General features: G+C 46.1%; 1 protein-coding gene across 1 annotated transcript in view; it reads left to right on the forward strand.

The window, feature by feature from the left end:
- The first annotated feature begins 592 nt into the window (after nucleotides 1-592).
- The window catches only part of Ppp2r1b (protein phosphatase 2 scaffold subunit Abeta), a 37,639-nt gene continuing 14,353 nt past the window's right edge, over nucleotides 593-23,878 (forward strand). The window contains 15 exon segments of the mRNA XM_051155728.1: nucleotides 593-617; nucleotides 1,438-1,607; nucleotides 3,888-4,015; nucleotides 4,464-4,581; nucleotides 5,317-5,407; nucleotides 5,904-6,004; nucleotides 9,321-9,553; nucleotides 10,073-10,220; nucleotides 14,125-14,280; nucleotides 15,056-15,170; nucleotides 15,622-15,692; nucleotides 15,951-16,085; nucleotides 17,133-17,306; nucleotides 19,893-19,953; nucleotides 23,513-23,667. Coding sequence (XP_051011685.1) covers nucleotides 593-617; nucleotides 1,438-1,607; nucleotides 3,888-4,015; nucleotides 4,464-4,581; nucleotides 5,317-5,407; nucleotides 5,904-6,004; nucleotides 9,321-9,553; nucleotides 10,073-10,220; nucleotides 14,125-14,280; nucleotides 15,056-15,170; nucleotides 15,622-15,692; nucleotides 15,951-16,085; nucleotides 17,133-17,306; nucleotides 19,893-19,953; nucleotides 23,513-23,667 — 1,881 coding nt within the window.

Genomic DNA, 23,878 nt, shown 5'->3' on the forward strand with positions numbered 1-23,878 from the left:
CCCGATGACCAGAATGTTCTCTCAATGGTCAGATTTAATACCCTAAACCAGACCTGATTAGATCAGTTCTTTGATCTGCTCTTACCAAGTAGTGTTTTACCTTAGCTGCCCAGGAGACGAGGGACAGAATAGCAGCTGCCATGCAGTGCCATGAGTGCAGAAGCTGCCTTCTACTGCTGTGTGACCTCAGCTAACACCTGTCCTTACTGTTAGAGTGTTGCCATCTTGGGGGAGGGGGCGTCTTACCACAAAGAGACAAGAGGGAAAGAAGGTGAAAAGATCGATATAAAACTGAGGGGAAATATTTGAACTTCCTAGAATGAGACAGTCTTCCTGTAAATATAAATTTAAGGTGCCAAGAGTGCCGCGTGGGGACTGCTACGCTCTAATGAATTAAACATGGACCTGGGAGTCAGTTTACAGAGTCATCCTGCTAAATGAAGATACAGATCTATTTGTCCACAGGTCCTGCATCCATAGAGCCAGATGAAAGTTTACTGGCCACGAGCAGATTTCTTTCCTTGTCATTATGCCTAAATATACTGGGCATTGGCTGTGTTAGGTGCAATGATCTGCAGGTGATTTGAAACACATGGCCGGGTGCAGACTGTATGCAGGTACCTAACCGTTTTATAGCGATGCCTTGAGCATCATTGGCTTTTGGCACAGAGGTATGTCCTGCGACCAAGCCCTTGCCTGATGCCGAGGGATGGCTGTCTTGGGAAGGCGCTTGTATAGCTAGCTCAGTTCATGAACTGAGCCGTTGTTACTGGTCCTGTTGGTGGGACTGAAGCCTAGGTGTGCTACAACCTACAGGCCTCCCTCTGCCCTAGCCAGTGACTGTGGGTGGTACCAGCATTTGCCACTGCGCCCAGCTGTAAACCTCTGTGTCTGTGAGGAAGAGGCAAAGGGCCCAATGAAGATGACAATGTCCTCCAGATTGTCCTTAGGATCGGTCCTTTTCTGTGTGACACAGAGCAGGGATGACTGTTGATTCTACCACCCCATGCATTCATATTCTTGCTGTGTTGTCAGACAGGGACTGGGCAAGTCTAACCTTGCCTTCTCTCCGTTCACACGGGGTAAGTGAACTGCTGTGTGGGTGTAAAGGTCTGTTTTGTGCTGAGACAGACTTGTTTCTGGAGGCCACTGTCAGCCCTCAGCCTAGACTCCACTCACCTCTGGGCTCCCTAGTCCTTAGTTTCTTGTGGTGTGTATGGCAAGTGGAGAGGAGGCTAGCTAGAGGCAGCCTTGGAGAGCAGAGAGGGGAATGGGAGAAGTTCAGCACCACAGGCTGTCTTTGCAGAGCGCAAGGCTGGCTGCCTGGAACCTAGCAACATGGGGATTAGCTTTCTAATCTGGCAAAACCCAAAGCCAGTAGAGAAGGAATTGCTTATTGATAAGCAGTTAGCACAATTGTTTGCTTTTCCTGGACAGTGGTGGACTCCAAAGACTTCAGTTCCTTTCTGAGCCAGTGCTTGTTGCTTGACCTGGTGATTGCCTTTCCAGAGAAACCTTATAATTTATGCATCTCAGACATCAGTCACATTGGCGTCTCTGGAGAGCCCCGGAAGATGCCTGCCTCCAGTTTTAGGGACCCTGACACAGTGAGTCTGATGTAGAGGCCAGGGATCTGCATTTTAAAGAATACTTTTTTTTTTTTTTTTTTTTTTTTTTGAGACAAGGTGTCACTATATAACCCTTGCTTGTCTGGAACTCACAGAGACCCACCTGCCTCTGCCTCCTGAGTGCTGGCATGCATTAAATTAATTCTGTTCTTTCTTTAAAAAAGCACATGTGGGGTGTGTGTGTGTGTGTGTGTGTGTGTGTGTGTGTGAGTCTTGCTCTATCATTCTCTGCCACTTATTCCCTTAAGACAGCCAGCACCTCACGGATCCCTGTTCTTCTCCCACCACAGCACAGGGTAGATGGTGTCACAGCCACATCAGCTTTTTTTAAAATAGTGGTTTGAACTCAGGAGCTCAAGTCTATGCAGCAAGTGCTCTTACCCCCGGAACTGTCTCCCTAGCTAACTTTTCATTTTTCATTTTGTAGATTAAATCCAAAGCCCTGAGCATATGAAGCGCGTATTCTGTTGCTGAGCTACGTCCACAGGCCCAGGAATCTACGTTTATGACGAAAGCCTCAGGTGATGGTCAGCAGGTCATGTTTCCTCAAAGCCTGCCTTTGGCCTTGCCGCCCCCTCCCTGCTGTGGCCCATTTTCATTTTTTAAGGGAGGGTTTACTAGCATCTCCCTGTTTATTACCTGCTTTGTTCTCCTAGTTTCACAGTTTTTGGAGTCGGAACCAGGTGGTTAGCTCTGTTTTACAGGGGCGAGAGTGTGACCGAGGCTTGGGGAGAGGCAGGTCGCCATGAGTCAGAGACACAGGTGGGAATTGGAGTCTGGCCTCCATGGCGCTCCAACCAGGCAATTGTCTTAAGTTCTGATTCCTCAGCTTGTGATTTCATGTTTAATCATAGTTATTCCCTAGGCCTGCGCCTCACAGTGCTTGGGTAAGCAGGTCACAGCTGACTCTGAAGCAGAGTTTAACGCCAGAGCTCCAAGTTCATGAGCCTAGCAAGGTGTGGGGCTGACCAGTGTACCCCTCTCTGTGCTTGCTTCTTTTATCATTTTGGCAGACATGTAAGATAAAGGAATAGAAATTTCTTTCCCATGGCATAGGAACCCTTCTGATCCTCTTACTGGTAAAGCACTGAGTCAGAAACTCTTATCTTACCCATCTTTTTCTTTTGCTGGGTATTGGGGGATGGAGTAGTGTCTGAATCATAATTGATGATACCCTTTGGCTTCTGTTTTGTGCATAGAAGAAACCTATTTTTCATTTAGTATCTACCTCTGTTCATTTCTTATGAGCTGTGCTGAAACGCATGCAAATATAGGTGCCGAGTGTAGGTGGCAGGCTGATTCAGCAGCCCTTGGGGCCAGCTAGATGGCTCAGTGGATAAAGGGTGTGCCACCAAGCCTGACAACCTGAGTTCAGTTCCTGGAACCCACTTGGTCAAAGGAGATAACCCACTCTGCAAGCTGTCCTTTGATCATTCTTGTTCAATGGCTCGTGTGTATACACACACACACACACACACACACACACACACACACACACACACACACACACACACACACCCCACATGCACATTTTTGTAATTTAAAAAATAGCCACCCCAGTAGCCCAGACTGTGCCTTATGCAAATCTAAAACTTATCAAAACAAAAATAAAATGTGAGCCTTCAAGCATATGTCCAAGGACAGGATTTGAAAAAACAAAACAAAACCCCAAACCAAAAACTAAAACAGATGAAGTCTGTTGGTTTTGAGCTTTTAATACAAAAGGCTAGCTATCTCCTGCTAGGAGTCCCATGCTTTAAAAAAGAAGAAAAAAAAAATCTTACCCCCCAAATTGCATTTATTAATAGCTTGACAATTTCGTTAAGGCACAAAATAGTGCCACTTGAGAACCTGTGATAGTCATAGAGAGCTGTCAGTCTAAGTGGCTTATAGCTTAGTTGAAAACAAAGAGACATGGCTTTGAGTTACTTTGTGCAACTTTCCATTAAGTTCTGTGTGAAATTGCTCAGGACCACCTCCTCCTAGGGGCCTCTAGGAGGAATCCTGGTGGTCTAGGGAGGCCAATCACTGAACTGGGGAGATTAAAACTAGGCTTGTTGTGCTTCTTGCTAAAGAACGGGAAGAAAAAAAAAAAGGAAGACAATACAACAGAAGGCGCCATTCCAGTAACACACTGAAAAGAAATACAAAAAACAAGAGAGCAGCATGTTTTGAACAGCTTGCGTGGAAAAAATATTGACTGGGGAGTTTGGACAGCACTGTTCATTTTCTCTAACCGCCCTCATTATTTGTCTTAAGGAACAGGAGCCAGCCACAATTCTGGCAAACGGGCCGGAGGAAGGAGGTGGACAGTTTGTGTGGAAGCTTGGTGTCCAAGGGGACATTAGGGCTGAGAACCAGTGGCTCAGGGCCAGCATGCAGTCGGGGTTGGGGGTGGGGTGGGGAGGTGCTAAAGCCTCTACCTCCTGGCTTGGGGTACCGTCTTTGGGCCTCTAGTTCTACTGAGGCTCAGCACCCATCCCCATCACTAAGGCCCTTCCTTCTCCTTAACACAGCGAGCAGAGGATGAATCCATGCCCCTGTTTCTTTCGGCTGAGGAAAGGATGCTGGAGTTCCATTGGTTTTCTCAGCCCGTCCTTCTTCGGGAGTTCAGACCTCCAGTTCCAGCAATGGGTGTCCGGCCGGAGCCCCGGTGCTCAGGGAAAAAACTCTACTTTGTCGCTTCCCCAGAGTTGCTGCGCTGCATTTAGCCCCGCCTGCCTAGGCGCGGGGCGTGGCTTGGGCGCGGGGCGTGGCTTGGGCGCGGGGCGTGGCTTGGGCGCGGGGCGTGGCTTGGGCGCGGGGCGTGCGTCCGCGACCAGGCTGAGGGGGAAGAACATGGCGGGGCGCTACCGGGTCAGGGCCCTGTCTGGGGGCAGCGGGCGGAGATGGAGACGATTCGCTCTACCCGATTGCGGTTTTAATCGACGAGCTCCGCAATGAGGACGTGCAGGTACTAGGCTGGGGCTGGGAAGCCTAGGCGAGGGCGGAAACGCACATGGAAGGGAAGTGGAGACACCCCCGGGGGTGGCAGAGCAGTGTGCTGTGCCGGGACGGGAAAGGACGGAGGTGCGTGTGGGGTGGGGTGGGGTGGGATCCGCGGCGGTCTGTCTCAGCTCCCAGCTGCCTTTCCCCGGCCCTTTGCGGCGGTGGCGCCCAGCTGCTCCGGCAGTGGGCGGGGACCAGTTCCCGCCAAGCGCGGGCGGGTTGCGGGGTCACCGGGGGAAGCTGAGGACCCGAGGACCCGGGTCTCTTTGAAGTGCTTCGGGAGTATCTGTCGGCCGGCCGGCCGGCAAACTGGCCCGGCTGGTCAGATGGAAAGAGCGCCACAGCTGATTAACCCAGATGAGTGGTGCATCAGTTGTGATGGAACTTTTCTCTGAAAAGAGAGGAGTTGTGTTTAACCGTTTCACCTGTTTTCCTTCCGTCCAGAGTTCTCTCTTTTCAGAATCTCTCGCTGCCCTCGTGTTTTCATTCATTCATTTCTTTTCCCGGCCCTTGGATGTTCTCCCTTTTAGGGTAGCTTCTGGCTAATGACTAAACAAGCCTTTAGTTTTCCTCTGACTAAGATCTAAGTGAAAGGTTCAACCTCGAATACTGTATACCAGTGTTTCACCTGTTTGCTTCTTTGACCTGAATTGCAGCCATCCCTCTTTGCCTTGTTCTTCTTCCTATTTTATTTTTAAAGCTCCGTCTCAACAGTATTAAGAAGTTATCAACTATTGCGCTAGCACTCGGAGTAGAAAGGACTCGAACTGAACTGCTGCCTTTCCTTACAGGTATGTGTCCCTTTAAAGAAACACGCTCCATTCTTCATTGGATTTCAAACTTTTTTTTTTTAATTTTAGTTTGTTACACACAGTAGCAATAACTACTAGACTGAGCAGGTGCCTTCTGCAAGGTGTATAGAAATGTTACAGTCAGACATACTCAAACATAAGCTAATGGAATATGAATTTCTTTTTAAATAATTTATAGTATGTGCATTGGTGCTTGCCTGCATGGATGTCTGTGTGAGAGTGTCAGGTTCCCTGCAACTGGAGTGGGTGCTGGGCGTTGGACCCGGCTCCTCTGGATGCAGCCAGTGCTTTTAACTGCTGATCCATCTCTCCAGCCCCAGGATATGGATTTTTTAGTAATTCTGTGAAACATTTAGGAAGACTTCTGATTCAGAGAAAGAAGAAAGTGCTTTTAGGATTGTGGCTGTAAGAGCCGTGTGAGTGCCAGCTCAGTGCCTCTTAGCCGTGTCGGGTCACCAACTGTTGTTATTTCCAGATACAATTTATGATGAAGATGAGGTGCTGTTAGCTCTTGCGGAGCAGCTGGGAAATTTCACTGGTTTGGTGGGAGGCCCTGACTTTGCCCACTGTCTACTGGTGAGTACTTACCTATGGCCTACTCTCCATCTGGAGCTTTGTAGGATCAACAGTGTCTTTATTATCTGGGATAGACACACGGCAGCATTAAAAAAAAGATTTATGTATTTATTATATATACAACATTCTGCCTACATGTGTGCCTGACCCCCAGAAGAGGGGTCATTACAGATGGTTATGAGCCACCCTGTGGTTGCTGGGAATTGAACTCAGGACCTCTGGAAGAGCAGACAGTATTCTTAACCTCTGAGCCATCTCTCCAGCCCCTCATGGCAGCATTTTTTTAATGGAGATCATTTTATGGGCAGATGGTAATAATGCTGAGTGAATAATGTGGGCAATTTAGTTCAATTCTCATTTTTATCAGCTGGCTGTAAGAATTTGTTTTTGCCTCTGTAGACTTAGAGATGGGTAGGAAAATAACTTGATTTGGTTTTCTTTTTTCTTTTGTTTGTGTTTTTGAGACAAGGTCTTGCTATGTAACCTTGGCTGGCTTGGAACTCTTCATACAGCAATCATACTGGCTTGGAACTCATAGAAATCTCTGGAGTGCTGAGATTAAAGGTGTGCACCCCTGTGCAGATGGTTAGAAATTGACTAGTTGGACAAGGCAAGGCTGTTTTGGAGGTTTCAGTGTTGTATATACAATGCAGGCTCCATGGTTCCCAGCTCTACCTTGTCTATGTGATGCTGGCTCCATGGTTCCCAGCTCTACCTTGTCTATGTGATGCTGGCTCCGTGGTCCCCAGCTCTACCTTGTTTATGTGATGCTGGCTCCGTGGTTCCCAGCTCTACCTTGTTTATATGATGCTGGCTCCGTGGTTCCCAGCTCTACCTTGTCTATGTGATGCTGGCTCCGTGGTTCCCAGCTCTACCTTGTCTATGTGATGCTGGCTCTTTGGTCCCCAGCTCTACCTTGTCTATGTGATGCTGGCCTTTGTGGTTTCTAGCTCTACCTTGAACTGTTTTGTAGAACTCTAGACATAGATGGATGTAGTTAAGTGGAGACTTGTAGGAATTGAAAAATATATATATAGGTTTCATGTTCCTGTTAAAATATGCCTCTCTTTTAGTTACATCACCAGCTACCCAGTTACATGAGCCCAATCTAGAAGACAGATTTGATTTTAGTGGTGCTAGAGGTTGAAGCCAGGGCCTTTGCATGCTAGGTGAGCTACAGCCCAGTACTAGAAAACAATCTTAAGTCCTCTTTTCCTCCTTCCTCACAGATAACTATCAGTCTTGTCAACATTGCATCTATCCCAAATCAGCTCACTCGTGTGCTGAACATTTGTCCCCAGCTAGTGGTATTGTCTTGGACTCGTTGCTTCCTTGCAGTAAGGCAGAGAAGCCCTTCTGCCACACTTTATCACTGCCATGTTGTGCTGCAGCTCGTGGGACCAGACAACCATGAAATGAGCCATGAAACTGAACCAGAACAAATCCTTTGTTTCTGAGGGCTGTGTGGGCTCACAGTGATGAGAAACTCTTAACCTACACACGTGTTCTGCTTGATAACTTGGTTTCACACACATCAGTCTTTCTGTTCATTATAAACCCAGCTCATTGTTGCCTTGAGACATTGTCTGTAGGCGTTATCTCGAAGAGAGATGCTATTCAGAGTGTCAGAGAGGCCTTCCCTGACCACCATGGAAGGAGCTTCACAATCAGCCCCTTGCCTGTCTCCCATGTTCTATTGACTCTGCCATTTGCATGTAGCCTCCTTGAGAGCAAGGCCTCTGTGTGCTCATCCTCCTGGCGCCTCAGTGCACTGTGTGCTCATCCTCCTGGCGCCTCAGTGCACTGTGTGCTCATCCTCCTGGCGCCTCAGTGCACTGTGTGCTCATCCTCCTGGCGCCTCAGTGCACTGTGTGCTCATCCTCCTGGCGCCTCAGTGCACTGTGTGCTCATCATCCTCCTGGCGCCTCAGTGCACTGTGTGCTCATCCTCCTGGCGCCTCAGTGCACTGTGTGCTCATCCTCCTGGCGCCTCAGTGCACTGTGTGCTCATCCTCCTGGCGCCTCAGTGCACTGTGTGCTCATCCTCCTGGAGCCTTAGTGCACTGTGTGCTCATCCTCCTGGCACCTCAGTGCACTGTGTGCTCATCCTCCTGGAGCCTCAGTGCTACAACGTAGCAGTGTTCATCTACGGAAAGAATGAGTTTCATAGGCTTGCACCTGTGAGGTTTTTTGGGTTCAAAGCTGCTAACATATAGGAATTGGGGTTAAAGTAAGCAGGGGTGGGTCATCAGGCCCAGAAAAAGACCCTGGAAAGCTGGCAGAGTTTCAAATGAAGGGACAACTCACAAGCCATTCTCTGGAGTTTGGCCATCTCCTGTAGTAGTGCTAAAATATGTCACAGTAGGCAGGAACACATCTTTTCAGTGGGGCTGGGACATGCCCTCTAGGAAAGCACAGAGCTGTCCACCATTTTGAACTGTGTTAGGTGGGCACACTTCTTTGCTTTGAGTCCTGACCTTCACTCTTGCTCAGTCTGCTGTGGAGTTTTATTCTACTCTCACAGCTTTAGCTTATGCTGAGTCTGCTGGGATCAAATGCAGATTTAGAAAGGCAGCTCGAGGTTCAGAGAAGCAGCCTGTCTCCACTGACCACCAGGCCGTGTCCCGTTCAGTTACAGGTAATAGGGGGTAGACTTGAACCGCTCATCTGTTATGTCTATAGCTGCAGGATCTCCCCCACCTAGGCATTTGTTACTTGATTGTTCTCTCTGAAACTCTTGTTCTTTGGCTCATGGAAAGATTCTGAAATCTATTTTAGAAAAACAACCCCAAACGGTGTTCTACTCAGCTTTCTATTGGTTGGGTGAATTGATGCCATTGAGTGCTCATGGCCAGGACTGCTTATGCCTCCAAGAATGGTAGAGCGGTGCAGAAAAGAGTAAGGGCTTTGTAGTGCAGTCAGAAGTTATCATGCATTTGTGGTACCCGCAGTTGGCCGTAGTTTTGGACTTACGGGAAGTATGCACACTGTTGTCTGAATATGGCTGCGGATCATTTAAACGTCAGCTCCCAATAATAGTGATACTGTGTCGACTCTCTGTACTGTGTCATTTGTAGACACCATCTGGGAATTGCCATCTGGGACATGTGATCTTGGCTTTTCTACAGAAGTCATGTCTTCAGGTTGGCCACACCATATGTTTCCACTGTGGGAACTGAAAGTAACCATTTGGTATGATGTAGTTAACATTCTGGTTACATGTACCGTTTCCCTTCAGTCACATAAAAGGTGGCAGTCTGTGTCTAACCTGATTTAATACGTTGTCATCTCTGATTTTCCTTTTTTGATCTCTGTAGCCTCCTTTGGAAAGCTTGGCCACAGTGGAAGAGACTGTTGTTCGAGACAAAGCTGTGGAGTCCCTGAGGCAGATCTCCCAGGAGCACACTCCCGTGGCGCTCGAAGCTCATTTTGTGCCTCTGGTGAAGCGCTTGGCTAGTGGGGACTGGTTCACATCTCGCACCTCTGCGTGCGGTTTGTTCAGCGTTTGCTATCCCAGAGCCTCCAATGCCGTCAAGGCAGAAATTCGACAGTAAGAAACAGTAGTTCGTGGGGTTGTTGGGGACTCACAGTGGGAGTTTACACGGAGCTCTGTTTGCCGCAGTGCTTCATGCTAGGCCAGCGGGATCGGTGATGCCTTTTCTGTAGTTGAGCACACTGATGGCTTACTTGTTTGCACGTGCATGTGTATTTTTCATGCGGCAACCTCTGGTGTTGTTCCTTGGGTACCTTCCTTCCTTTTCTTTGAGACAAGGTTTCTCATTGGCCTGGAACTCACCACACAGGCTGGCCTACCTGGCCTGTGCGCTTTCAGGGGTCTGACCATCTCTGCCTCCCATCTTGCCACCTCTGAGGTTTTAGTCACTGCCACTGCTCAGCTGTCTACATAGATGCTGAGTGGATTTCACACCTGAGAGGCAGGCACTTTCCTGCCTAAGCTGTTTTCCCTAGTCATTGTTGTTTATAAGAGAGAGACTGTAACATGACTGTGTTGGTACTGGGGCATGTTCAACCAAGTGTTTGACAGGAAATACATTATTTTATGTTGCAGGCACTTCCGTTCCCTTTGCTCAGATGATACACCAATGGTGCGACGTGCTGCTGCTTCCAAATTGGGTGAATTTGCAAAAGTTTTGGAATTAGACAGTGTAAAAACTGAAATTGTTCCATTGTTCACGAACCTAGCTTCAGATGAGCAGGTAACTCGGGACATTTGATTTAGCAGACTTAGATATGATCTTTAGTAATTAAAAAATAAAAAACCAAAACATGTATTTGGGGAGTTTTGACTCTAATGTAGGGTTCTTTTGCAAAATTAATACTCAGTTCTGGCTGGTGTCCATCCTGTTTTGCTGTATTTTTTTCTTAGCTAGGCCATACTTTCCTTTATGCTAGTAGCTGCTGGGCGGAGGATCAGAGATGAGTTGGGTTCTGTAAGTAGGAAGCCAGGGCTGCGTCAGAGATGGGTCCTTTCAGAGTCGTGGAATGTAGTACGGTAAGGAGAGGAAGCATTTCCTGGAATCTGACTTTGTTAACTTCTGCACTAGTGTATGGTTTTACTACACACAACAGCAATCTTAAACACAAGGGTCTGGGCTTCTTTGGTGTAGAAATGATAAAAACCAGGAACTCCTAAATTACTTAATAAAGTTGTTTTTCAGTGCAGAGGGTGGGGGTGGCTGCAGGTCACTTGAGCTCTGCAGAGCTCATTTCCCATATGTAAAATGACGTGGGGGTTGCCCGCTTGTACACTTCCTGCTGTGGACTTACTCTGAGTCACCTTTAGGTAGCTTGCAATGCCTAGCGCGGTGTAAGCCAGGGCTGGAGGACGGCTCAGCCTTTAGATAGCCGCCCAATCCCGAGGACCCATGTAGAAGTGTGGATGTAGTGACGTGTGTCGGTAATTGTCCATTCCGTCAGTGAGGCGGGAGGCAGAAAGAGGAGACCCCCACCCCCCAGGTGCACAGTGTGGCAGCAGCAGAGATAAGAGAGACCAAGCCTCAATTAAGGTGGAATGCAGAAACCAAAACCTGAAAGTTGCCCTCTGAGCACTACCCATGTGCTGTGGTAACGTATGTCCCCACACTCTCTCCAGACAAACACAGTAAATAAATAGGACTACAGTATAAGCACTCTGTAAACAGTTTGACTACTTTTTCTAGGCAGTAGTGACCAAAAAAAAAAAAAAAAAAAAATGTCCGTGTGTGTTTAGTACAGATTAAATGAATGTTTCCCAAATTGTTGTGATCCGTGGGTGTCTGAATCCACTGATGGGGGCACCGGTGGGCACAGACTCCGTATCTCCTAGCCTGTTTTAAGCGGCAACATGTGTTATGGAATTAGGTTCTCCTAACAGCCCATGGCACAGATGCTCAAGGGAATGGAGGCCCAGCTAGTTTATGAAGCTTGTTCAAGGCTGTATTTAGCTAGTTGTGGTATAGTGGGGGTTTGAGTGTCCGTATCCTTCAAGTTTCTAAGTCTTATAATTTAAACATTGGCCACGATGTTGCCAAGCGTGGGAACGCCACATGTATCAGTGGTTTCCATGTTGAAACAGGCAGGCTGAGAATCCTTATTTGGAATTCAGCTGGTTATACTCACCATGACATAATTTGACATTTTCTTTTGTCTTCTGTACTTCCTGTTTGCAGATTTTTTGGTGAAAGCCAGCCAGGAAATATTTTAGGCTTTGAGGGTCATTTAGTCCCTGTTGTAATTGCTGAACTCTGCTCCTGTGGCTCAGAAGCAGCCAGAGTATGGAAACCAATGGTCATGAAGCTCACCCATGTCCTAGGTGGGGGCAGGCTGTTAGCATTTGGTGCTCAATCAAATATTCAGTGCTTTGCTAGGAAAGATGAATATACTATGGTCCCTCTGACTACTTATAGAAGATCGCTCATGGCTTACTCCGTGACAGAACCATTTATTGAGTACCCACATATGTAAGGCACAGTTCTAATGTTAAGTGCTGTGTTAATGGCGTTCAGGGGCCCTGCTGTCATGGAACTTACATTTTAATGGAGAAAAACAAACATGATAAACACCAGGCATAAATAAAAATAAATGTAACAGATATTGACTGCTAGTTACTGGAGAAGAGCTCTAAAGAAGTGACAGACAGATAAGAGGAAATGTTTTCTGTGGTCCTTCCAGGAGCCCAGTAAAGAGAGGGCATGAAGGGCTGGAGAGATGGCTCAGGGGTTAAGAGCACTGGCTGCTCTTCTAGAGGTCCTGAGTTCAATTCCCAGCAACCACATGGTGGCTCACAACCATCTATAATGAGATCTGGTGCCTTCTTATGGTGTTCAGCTATACATGCAGGCAGAACACTCATGTACATAAAATAAACAAATAAATGAATAAATAAATCTTTATTAAAAAAAAAAAAAAAGAGGACATGAAACGGAAAAGCCAGCATTGGAACATGGTGTTTGAAAGAGTCCAGTAAGGACAAGAGTGGAGAAGGAAGGGTGGGAGAGGATGCTTAGCTCAGGAGGATTTTGCAGTTTTGTATTTTCTTCTCTAGATATGGCAAGACTCTGCATACATGTGGACGAGAAGTATGGCACGTAATTTACAATTTTGAAAGGTCGTTCTGGCTTTTGTGTGGAAACAAAGTTGTATGAGGGATAAGAGTAGAAAGAAAAAAAAAAAAAAAGAATAGAAAGAGAAGGCCAGTTAGGTGGCATTGATAGGAACCAGGCATGATGTGGGTGCATGTGTGCTATGTAGTAGTGTTTTGTGTGTGTGTGTGTGTGTGTGTGTGTGTGTGTGTGTGTGTGTGTGTGTGTGTAGTCTGTTGTATTATGTACAGTAATTTCCATTTCTCTTTGGTGTTCATAGGATTATGTCTTCAGTTTCTCATCTGATTTTCCTAAGTCTGAAATTATAACTCCTAACATCTAATTGAGCTTTAATCTTGTGTTTCCTCTTACTGAAGACATTGACGTGTCCTATTTGACATTTAGCAGCTTTGTATACTGAAAAGCATGTTAGCTCCCTGCCTGCCCATGTCCTGTATTTTACCAGGCATGGTCATCGCACTTTGAGTTTCAGCATTTCCACTCACCTTTGTTCCTTGGCTGTTAACTTTTCCCTCTGTCTGTGTCTTCCTTTACGCACTCTATCTCGTGCTGCTCCATGGCAATAGCGTTCAAAGCGATCGCCCTGTTTTTTAAATTCTCCAAATATTTTATTAGTTATTTATGAAATTATAAGTTTTCACTTTTCAATACCTGATTAATAATAAAGCTTTGAACATAGCTTTGAACTAAAAAATCAATCTTTATATTTTGAGGTCAATCAGATGTCTTGGGGTAAAGTGTGCTTGATTTCACTACTCAGAACCCATGGAAAGGTGCAAAGGGAGATTTGACTCAAGGATGCTGTTGTCTCACCTCCACACACGTTATTCACATGCAATAAATAACATTTAGAACATCACTTTCATCTTAGTTAATAAAACCTTGAGGCTGTAGTCAAGATAATTTGAACAAAGTACCATTGTTATGACTTTCACATGGCAATCTAAGCAAAGTTATGCAGCCATTTGAGGATATAAAGACACACTGTCATGTATGGTGGCTCTCTTACTTAGGGTGTCTATTGCTGTGATGAAACACCATGACCAAAAAGCAAGTTGGGGAGGAAGGGGCTTATATAGCTTCCACTTCCACACTGTGCTCCATCACTAAAAGAAGCCAGGACAGGAACTCAAACAGGGCAGAAACATGCCAGGAGCTGGTACAGAGGCCATCGAAGGGCGCTGCTGACTGGCTTGCTCCCCATGTGGCTTGCTCAGTCTGCTTTCTTATAAAACCTCAGGGATAGCATTATCTACAACAGGCTGGGCCTTCCCCCAAAATCACTAATTAAGAAAATGCCCTACAGGCTTGTGTACAGCCTGGTCTTAGGGATGCATTTTCTCAATTGAGGTTCCCTCCTCACGGATGGTTCTAGCTTATGTCATGTTGATGTAAATTAGCCAGCACAATGGTTTTTTCCTCTACCCCTTTCTGAAATAGTACCTGTGACAGCAGCCTCACAATGCATTCAGTGTGCCCTGTTTCAGCAAATTGACCAAACAGAATGTTTTTCCTTTAGGACTCCGTACGTCTACTGGCTGTGGAAGCTTGTGTCAGTATTGCCCAGTTACTGTCTCAGGACGACCTTGAGGCCTTAGTAATGCCTACACTTCGGCAAGCAGCAGAAGATAAATCTTGGCGGGTTCGCTATATGGTAGCTGACAAATTCTCAGAGGTAAAATGCACTGGGATTTCAGGTATTGAAACCCTCAAAGGCATCTGGGTGGCGGTGGCAGCTGTGGTGGTGCACACCTGTAATGCTAACACTTGGGAGACAGAGGCAGGTGGATCTCTGAGTTTGAGGCCAGCCTAGTCTACAGAGTCAGGACTACAGTCAGGACTGCACAGAGAAGCCTGTCTTGAAAAACCAAAACCAAGGGCCGGGCGTGGTGGCGCACGCCTTTAATCCCAGCACTCGGGAGGCAGAGGCAGGCGGATCACTGTGAGTTCGAGGCCAGCCTGGTCTACAAAGTGAGTCTAGGATGGCCAAGGCTACACAGAGAAACCCTGTCTCGAAAAACCAAAAAAAAAAAAGAAGAAAAAACAAAAAAAAAAAAAAAAAACCAGAAAAACCAAAACCAAACCAAAAAACAAACCCCAAAACCTTAAAGGACACAGCTTACAAATTCTGTTCAGTGGCTTTGAATATAGCATCAAAAATTTTAAAAATAAATTAAAAAAGAGAGAGAAAGAGAGAGAGAGAGAGAGAGAGAGAGAGAGAGAGAGAGAGAGAGAGAGAGAGAGAGAGAGAGAGAGAGAGAGAGAGAGAGAGAGAGAGAGAACGAACACTTAATCTTTCCATTTGGGGCCAGTCAGATGGCTTGGTGGATAAAATGTGTGCCATGTAAACCTGGCAACCTCTTGTGGCTACAGGATACATTTGATGATTGTACTATTTGGTTTTTACAACTTTGTTAATACACATTAAACCTGTATAACTTGTTTTCTAGCTCCAGAAAGCTGTGGGACCTAAAATTGCACTCAGTGACCTGATCCCTGCCTTCCAGAGCCTCCTCAGGGACTGTGAAGCCGAAGTCCGAGCAGCCGCTGCCCACAAAGTAAGAGGTGAGGCTGCTCTGGAGTCCTTTGACTTGGGCGTTGTTGATTTGCTGTGGTTTGGTTTGGTATTTGCTAAAATAGGACCCAAAATGTTTAAACCAGAAAAAAATGAGTCCGTGCAGCAACATTTCCGTCCACTTTGATACATTTGTCCTATTAGGATGCTCGGCACAGTTTTAATTTATAAGATGTTGCAGACAGAGATGATGCCAGTGTGTGGAGAGTGTCATTGTCACAGGAAGCTACTGCTCCGTAGTTTTGATCAAACAGCTACTGTGTCTCGTTTCTTTGAGTTTGAGTTAGTTTATCACAGAGGGCATTCAGGCTGTGCTGGGAGAGCCAGCCTCATTTCCCCACTAGAGTTTGTTTGCTTAGACATGAGATTTAACTGGAAACTGTTGGGAGGATTTGGTTAATTCTCTTTGGCTCCTTGACAGCATTGCATTTTCTGTTTTAGAACTTTGTGAGAACCTGCCCACTGAAGGTAGAGAGACTATAATTATGAATCAGATCCTGCCTTATATAAAGGTGAGCGTAACTTCACTTTATTTTATTTAACATGCCTTTGAAGCTTCTAGCATTTAAAGAAGGTAGAGGCATAAATGAATCAATACGTAACATTCGTGACAATATTTATAATTTATTTGTGCACATCATACTGTAAAGCACTTGTGGGGGCAAAGCCTGTTGCCCGCAGATGGCTGGGCCTGTTGACTAGTGTTGCTGTTGACTCCTTGGGAGGTGATGTGGAGGCTTTGATTCTTGTGAATTTTTATTCTGTTCTAGGAATTAGTGTCTGATACCAACCAACATGTCAAGTCAGCTCTAGCTTCTGTAATTATGGGATTGTCTACAATCTTGGGCAAAGAGAACACCATTGAGCATCTCCTGCCTCTCTTTTTAGCTCAGTTAAAGGATGAGGTGAGTCTGGCTATGAATTATTTTGCTTTGATGTCATTGACTTGATGTGATTTTACTAAAATAGGACCCAAAGTGTACAGATGTGGGGGAAAAAAGCATAATTTAGATATTTGACAGTCCTTCTTTTTGGGTATAGAGTTACAGGTTTCCCAAAAACTGGGCACAGGGACTTAATAAAAAACAAACTCAGGGGGCTGGAGAGATGGCTCAGTGGTTAAGAGCGCCGCCTGCTCTTCCAAAGGTCCTGAGTTCAATTCCCAGCAACCACATGGTAGCTCACAACCATCTGTAATGTGATATGGCGCCCTCTTCTGGCTTGCAAGAGTACATGCAGGCAGAGCACTGTATACATAATAATACATAATAATAAATAAATATTAAAAAAAAAAACTCAGTTGGGCGTGGTGGTGCATGTCTTTAATCCCAGCAGAGGCAGGTGGATCCTTTAAGTTCAAGGCTGCAGAGGAAAACTGTCTCTCAAACCCAAACCAACCAAACTTACAAAAAATAGGGGCTGGAGAGGTGGGGGAATAGTTAAGAGTACTTGCTGTTTCAGAGGCTTTGGGTTTGGTTCCCAACACCCATGTGGCAGCTTTACAGCCAGCTGTAACCCCAGTTCCAGGAGATCTGAGGCCTCCTTCTGACCTCAGCAGGCACCAGGCACACACACATGTTTAGGCAAAACACTCATGAAATAAGTATGGCTTAAACCACTCTAGAAATATCTCTTTAAAAATTTTTTATGTTATAGTTACTGGGCACCTATTTATTTTATTTTTATTTTATCTTATTTTATTTTTTTGAGATAGGGTTTCTCTGTGTAGCCCTGTTTGTCATAGACTTACTTTGTAGACCAGACTGGCTTTGAACTCACAGAGATCCGCCTACCTCTGCCTTCCAAGTGCTGGGATTAAAGGCGTATACTACCACACCTGGCCCCTTTAGTTTTAAATTCTATTTAGCACTTTTTTATTTTATCATACCAGGAAAATACTGGGCAAAGGAATTAATTTTCACACGTAGTCTCTGGGGCTTCTGTGTTTACAGTGTCCTGAAGTTCGTTTAAATATCATCTCCAATTTGGATTGTGTAAATGAGGTGATTGGAATCCGTCAGCTCTCTCAGTCTCTGCTTCCTGCCATAGTGGAACTGGCTGAGGATGCCAAGTGGAGGGTCCGCCTGGCCATCATCGAGTATATGCCGCTGCTGGCTGGCCAGCTGGTGAGTGCCTGGGCCTGGGGAGCAGCCGGGTCTGTCCAGTCATGCACTTCCATGGTGAGTGGGACGCTCAGCTAGTCAGTCTGGTCTGTTTCTATTAGCTACACTGAAGTAAATTCTTGTGGCCTACATGTAGGATGTTTTATTTTTGTTTTTGTTTTTTGTGTTTGCTTTTTCAAGACAAGGTTTCTCTGTGTAGCCCTGGCTGTCTGGAACTCTTTCTATAGACCAGGCTGGCCTTGAACTTGGAGACCTGCTTGCGTCCGTCTCCCGAGTGCTGGGATTAAAGGCGTGCGCCACCATTACCTAGCTTGGAGGGTAGATTTTATTTTTACTAGTGCATTACCGCAGGAACACATCGCCGTGCTGCCTCCTCATGATGAGTGTGCACGGTGTACTTACGTAATAGAGCTGTTTTTATTGAAAACCGGTGTGATTTAAGGGCTCATCTATGGAGGGAGAAATACGCTTTCAGGAGAAGTTAGTTTGGCATTTTTGTTGGACTCTGTCCTAAACACAGTGAACTTAGGAGCATTTTCCTGCACGCTGATGAAAGGAAGTTTAGGATCCACTCTACATCTCCGAGTGGTGTAAATGGTGACCACACTGCTTGCTGTTCTTTCGGTTTCATTATTAGTTTTATTCTAATGGATATGACTAATTAAAATTTCAGCACTAGGCTGTGTAGCTGCATCCTTCCCTTTCTTCCTCAGTAGGTGCAGACAACAGGAAGCTCTTAAAGAGTTGGCTGTGTTTTTCCAGTGGCTTCCATAGACACTTGGCATTTCTTACTGGTTGGATGAAGGAGACCTGAGTGGTTTTAAGAATGTGTGTGTGTGTGTATATATATATATATATATATATATATATATGTAAATAAATTTATTTTTGTGTGTGTGTGTATGTATGTCAGTTTCCTGCTTACTTTATCTTACTTTGTTTCCCCTGCCCCAAGGCATAAGTCCATTCCTTTCAGACCACAACACATGGTATTGATGGTTTCTTGACCACTGCGCCGTATTGCTAATTTTGGTCTTTTATGAGCATGCATCTTGTAGGTGGCCATGGCACAGTGTCTGATCAAATCTGAAATGCCAAAGATACCAGCAGATCCATATGTCAGGAGACGTCATCTTGTCATGCTTCTTCGCCATCACTTCCAAGTGTTGAGGGTCATTTTCTGTTGTGCAGTGATCTTCTCTGTCACTGTCTGGAGTGGAAAGAAGCAGTGCTACCGATGGCTTTGCTGGGCTGAAGCAGCCGTCTAGGAGGAGGTGGACTATATTTACCATTTCTTAGAACCTGAGCCCTGCTAGGCCTGGGCAGTCTCCAGAGCTGTCAGCAATATACAGAGCAGTGTGCAGACAAGACTGACGGTGTCTTGGCTGGTGTAGATCTTTCTGGCTGGGGTAGCATGCAACAGTCATGGACACCGAGTTTTACCATCCTATCTTATTAGCACATCTATTCTTTTGATTTACTTTCTTTTATGATTTACTTCTGTGTGTGTGTGTTTCACACATATATGTGTAAAGCATATGTATGCCTGGTACCTGTGGAGGCTATTGGTTCCTCTAGAATTGGAGTTACAGTTGTGAGCTGCCATGTAGGTGCTAGGAACCAAAACCAGGCCTTCTATAAAGCCTCAAGTGCTCTTAACGACCGAGCCATCTCTCCCTCTCAGTATATGCATCCTTAATTTTTCTTTATGAGTAAAATTTTCAATTTTATAGAAATTTTTAATACAATTGTAATGCAATTTTCTCAAGACTATGCAGCCTGGCTTATAGGCTTTGATGAGTAAATACAAAGTTAAACCACAGAATATCTGAAGGAAATTACAGGAAAACCCTCAACCTGGACTAAAAAATGATTCTGAGAGCCGACACTGGGTGCAGTGCCTGCCAGAATTGGTCATGGCAAGGCAAAGCTGCACAGAACCTTTGCTATTGGTCTGTATTTAAATACATCCTCACTGGTCAGGAGTATCTTAGACTGGAACCAGAAGGAAGGCACCAGGCAAGTGCACCATGGGCTCCCTGTGTGGAGTGCTCATCCAAGGCCTCGTCCCAGCCTGTGTGGACTGAGGCAGGTAGGCCGACTGTCTCCTCTGCCCTGTGCCCTGCACATTTGCTGCTGTTTTTTTCCTCTCTGTGCTTTCTGTCATGCCCTAGCAGTGCTGTCTTCTGTTGGCGATATGTTGGTGTCAGTTGCCTATTCTCAAGGACTTGTTGTTAACCAAAAAGAGTTGAGAATTATCAAGCTCCTCAGCGGCTCTTTGGGTGATTCGCTTTCCCATGGCATTTGGATTTGCTGGGCTGTGCCGGCTCTTTTCAGCCCTTTGCCTGGCTCGGTACTTTGTCCTCCCATAAGCCAGGCCTGTGCCACTCACTCTTGCTTGTTTTTGCTTTCTACTTAGTAAGATAGTCTCATAGTTTGTAATTCTACAATATTGTTTTTTACGGCTTTCTTGTAGTTGGGCTTGTGTGGATGTCTGCCGTTAGCTTTTAGGTAATCATTGTGCCATGTAAATAGAACGTCTTGTCCTAACTTTGGATATGTTATTAATGGAATCTTCTGTATCCATAGGGTGTGGAGTTTTTTGATGAAAAGCTGAATTCTTTGTGTATGGCCTGGCTTGTGGATCATGGTGAGTAGACAAGTTAAAACAGACGTTATGGGACGCCCAGGCCTTTGCATGTGTCTGATGCTCACACTTGGCTGTTTAGAAAGGAACTCTGTGGGACGCGCTCTGTGCCTTGACAGCGTAGTGCTGCAGAAAGGTTGGTGAAGTTCCCCTAGCGGCCCGTCATACATAAACACTTTACTTACTTAATCTGGGACAGGCTCTCACTGTGTAGCCCTGGCTGGCCTTCTGCCTCTGTCTCCTGAGTGTTAGGAATAAAGGCAGGCACACCATGTCCCGCCCACTACAGATCTGGACAGTGGTACTTCCTGTTATTTTCTGTGCTGAGTAACCTCCTTGTTGTCTTCTACCTCCTGCTGTCTTTGAATTTCAAACCCTGCGAGGTCTATTTCCTGCAGTGGCAGGGTTTACAGCCTCCCTGCCACCATTGGCGTCCTCAGTAGCAGCAGACTAGGCTGGTAGGTTGGGAAGGCTTGGTTGGAGAGAATTGGCTACTTGGGTTTTCTGAGGTAACGTGCAAAGGTGCAGCAGGAGTTGGTGCTATGTGCTGTGCCCTGGGGCAGAGCCAGGGTTTTGCTCTCTGAGGAAAGCTTACTGTTTACTCTCTGCCTGCTGCGGCTAGACTGGCGAATGTGAGCTCAGGCCAGTTCAGACTGGGATGAGCAGGTGCTTTTCTGGTGATGCCTCAGGGCAGTGTGTGTGCACAGGGCTCTCTTTCTCCCTGATGGGCAGCTGATGGGAGGAGGGGCCTCTGCGCCAGGTTCTAGACTTGGCAGCTTCAGTTGGGCTTGAGACTGGCCCAGTGAGTGTCTTCAAGTTCTCATGTGAGCCCCTTGAGCTTTGGGCCCGAGTCTTGGTGGATGTGACAAGCGTCCTCCTTGCTCTGTATGCTTTATGTATTTCATGCATTTATCTGTGGGTACTTGTGACTAGGTACTAAGGTAAGAATAAGAATGTTTATATCTGCTTACAGTAGGTGGTTTTGTTAAAAGCGCATTTGTATCCTATGTCCAAGGGTAGAAGGGTTAGGTTGTAAGTCTGTGTGTGACAGTCTGTTAGGGCATATGTATCGATACATCTGGTGTTTTTAAACTACATGTGGAGACTCCTTGATTTCTTTTGTTCTCAAAAGTTAAGTTTTTAAGACCATTTATAAAAAATAAAAAAATTGGTAAATCATAGGAAAGGTTTTTTAATTTTTAAAAATTTTAAATTATGTGTAAGTGTGTGTATGTCTCTGAGCTTGCCTGTGTGCTTGCCGAGCTCTTGGAGAGCAGAGAGGGCGTGGGATCCTGATCCTGGCTTAGGTGCTGGGAACTGAGCATTATGTATTTTCTTAACCACCCAGCATCTCCCAGTCTAAGAAATTATTATTTTTTATTTAAAAAGTTTACTTTTGACAAATATTAGTATCAGTGATATTCCCAGAGATCTTTCTAGTTCTTCCTTTGAAAACTGCCTTCTGGATTAATCCTTCTGGATTAAGGGTTGGTTTTTTCCTTCAGATTTTGAAGGAGTTTTAAGGCTCCAATACTCTACAAGGAGACCGCTGACACCCGCTCTGTGTAGGGAGCTTGCTCTATGCAATTTAAGAATCCCGCCTCCTGCTTCCTTCCAACTTTGGGAGGTAGTGGAGTTTATGTCCTGTAGCGGCAGCACACGGTGGGGCTGCAGCATGTCCCCTCACCGTGGGCTTTCCTTCCTGCAGCTTGTGTAGTTTAGCTTAGACTTTTGTAATTTGAAGAAGATTGATGTTTTTGCACTTTAAGTGGTGCACACGGAGCAGTGAGCAGGTTTCTTTAGAAACATCCCTACCCTCCATAGGATGAAACTGCTAGAGGGCCAGTGTGAGAGCTCTGCAGAGGCTGAAGGCCGGCAGGCTGAGGGCCGTTGCTGTCAGTGTGAGAGGCCAGGGCTCCAGGGGGGCGGAGAGGGAAACAGAGTTCCAGGTTTTGTTTCTGCATGCTGGGGCACTTCATTTATTGACTTAATCTTTAACAAGTACCAGGTCAAAGTTCGTGAGAATAGACAGAATTAGATCAGCCTAACCTTGAGGGGAAAGACAGACCCATAGACAAAACAAGGAGTGAAAACTGGCAGAACTCGGAAAGGCTTGCGTTCCTGATTCAGAAATAAGAGGAGCCAGGAGCAAGGAGGCATCAGGCCAAGTAGAGTTCAGTGCAGTTGAGGTCTTGGTTGCCGCTCAGTCTCCGGTTCTTTGGGCAGTGGGACTGGGCGCTAGTTGCATTATAGTAAGAATCATCCCCAGCAGTGAGGAGAGCAACAAAGGTGCTGCCATTAGCTCCCCTTCAAAGGAAGAACGGAGGAGAGGCTAGAGCAGTTACTTCTGTGAAGGAGAAAGCCCACAAGGGGTAGATGCTTGACTTCCCCAGGGGGGTAGACACTTGACTTGAGCCTGTCCTGAGAAAGCTTCTAGGCATCCTGGTGGGTGTTTCTCTGCAGACTGAAGTCTGAGCATTGGCCGTGGGTGGGGGTGGGGGTACAGTTCCTTGTCACTGTGTTTTCCCTGTTCTTAGTGTCCTTACAGCAGGATTCAAGTTGGGAAAAGTTGGCCAGCTCCTATGGGAAGCTTGCTTAGCCTGCCAGGGAGTGGCGCTGTGGCTTGTCAGGTTTTTTGCTCTTCCTTGAGGGTTGTGCTTGCCAGTTGAGAGGAGGATGAGACAGTCACCTGTCCCACTTGGTTTGTTATCTAAGTCCAAGTTTTGAATCTTAAGGAATCAGAAATGAAGAGGAATCAGGCCTTTCTGTGTTCAGGGCTGCACAGAGAAACTAACAACTCAGACTTGATGGTTTAGGTTTGTGATGTCTTTGATAAATTATTTTTATGTCAGTGCACAGTTAGTAGCTTGTCTTAACCTGAGCATTTTCAGTGGAGAACTTTCATTTGTCACTGTGTAGATAGGTGACCATGATGGCCTGTGTAGCATAATCTTGCTAAAATCCCCTTTGGTGCTTTTAACGTCTACGTCTATCGTTTGTCTTAGAGATGCTCTCTGGGCGGGGCTGTCCCTGACAGTCTCGCAGGTTTCACTTTTTCCCTCGTGCCCTTGCTTTCTTCACTGCGTCCCTTGGCTTCTCTCCCTCTGCTGTTTACACACTTCCCCGCTAGTCTTCACGGCCAGTGCAGCACTTGGCTCCTCGCAGAAGACTTCCAGAGTCCCTCCCTCCTGCTCAGCCTTTTCCGCCCAGTGCTGTATGTGCTGCGAGCGGTCCTCTGCCATGTGGCTTCTTGAGCACCTTCTTTCTTTCTCCAATAGAGTATTTTGCTCTTTGAGGGAAGGTGCCTGATGTCTTCTCTCTGTAGCACATAATGCCTAGTAGGCTGTTGTGTTTGCTAGTTGATGGTGTGTGGACAGAGCTCCTCACATAGAGTTTTCCTTGGACGCAGACGGTTGAGAACTGTAATAGCTGTGATTACATGATTATTAAGTCTGTATATTAGGGCTGCCTGGCTTATTTTGGGTCTCTGTGATGTGGATGAGGTAAAATAGGTTGACTGTAAAGTGAGTGCCATGAAGATGTTCTCTTGGACTCTCCTCAGTGTATGCCATCCGGGAAGCTGCCACCAACAACCTCATGAAGTTAGTCCAGAAGTTTGGTACAGAGTGGGCCCAGAACACCATTGTCCCTAAAGTGTTAGTGATGGCAAATGATCCTAATTACTTGCACAGAATGACCACTTTATTCTGCATTAATGTAAGTATTGCTAAGTGCAGTTGGATGTGCATTTCTTATACTGATCAGTTGGGTAATCAGAACAGAGAAAATACTGATTTAAAATTTTGGAGCTGGAGATATGGCTGTGGCTGGGACTGCCTCCTGTTCAGAGGATCGGGCACCCTGTCAGCTGGCGTCCAGCTGCCCGGAACTCCAGCTGCTGCTGGTGGATCTGACTCTTCCTGCCTCT

This window comes from Acomys russatus, chromosome 14 (assembly GCF_903995435.1).
Source record: "Acomys russatus chromosome 14, mAcoRus1.1, whole genome shotgun sequence".
NCBI classification, from domain to species: Eukaryota; Metazoa; Chordata; class Mammalia; order Rodentia; family Muridae; genus Acomys; species Acomys russatus.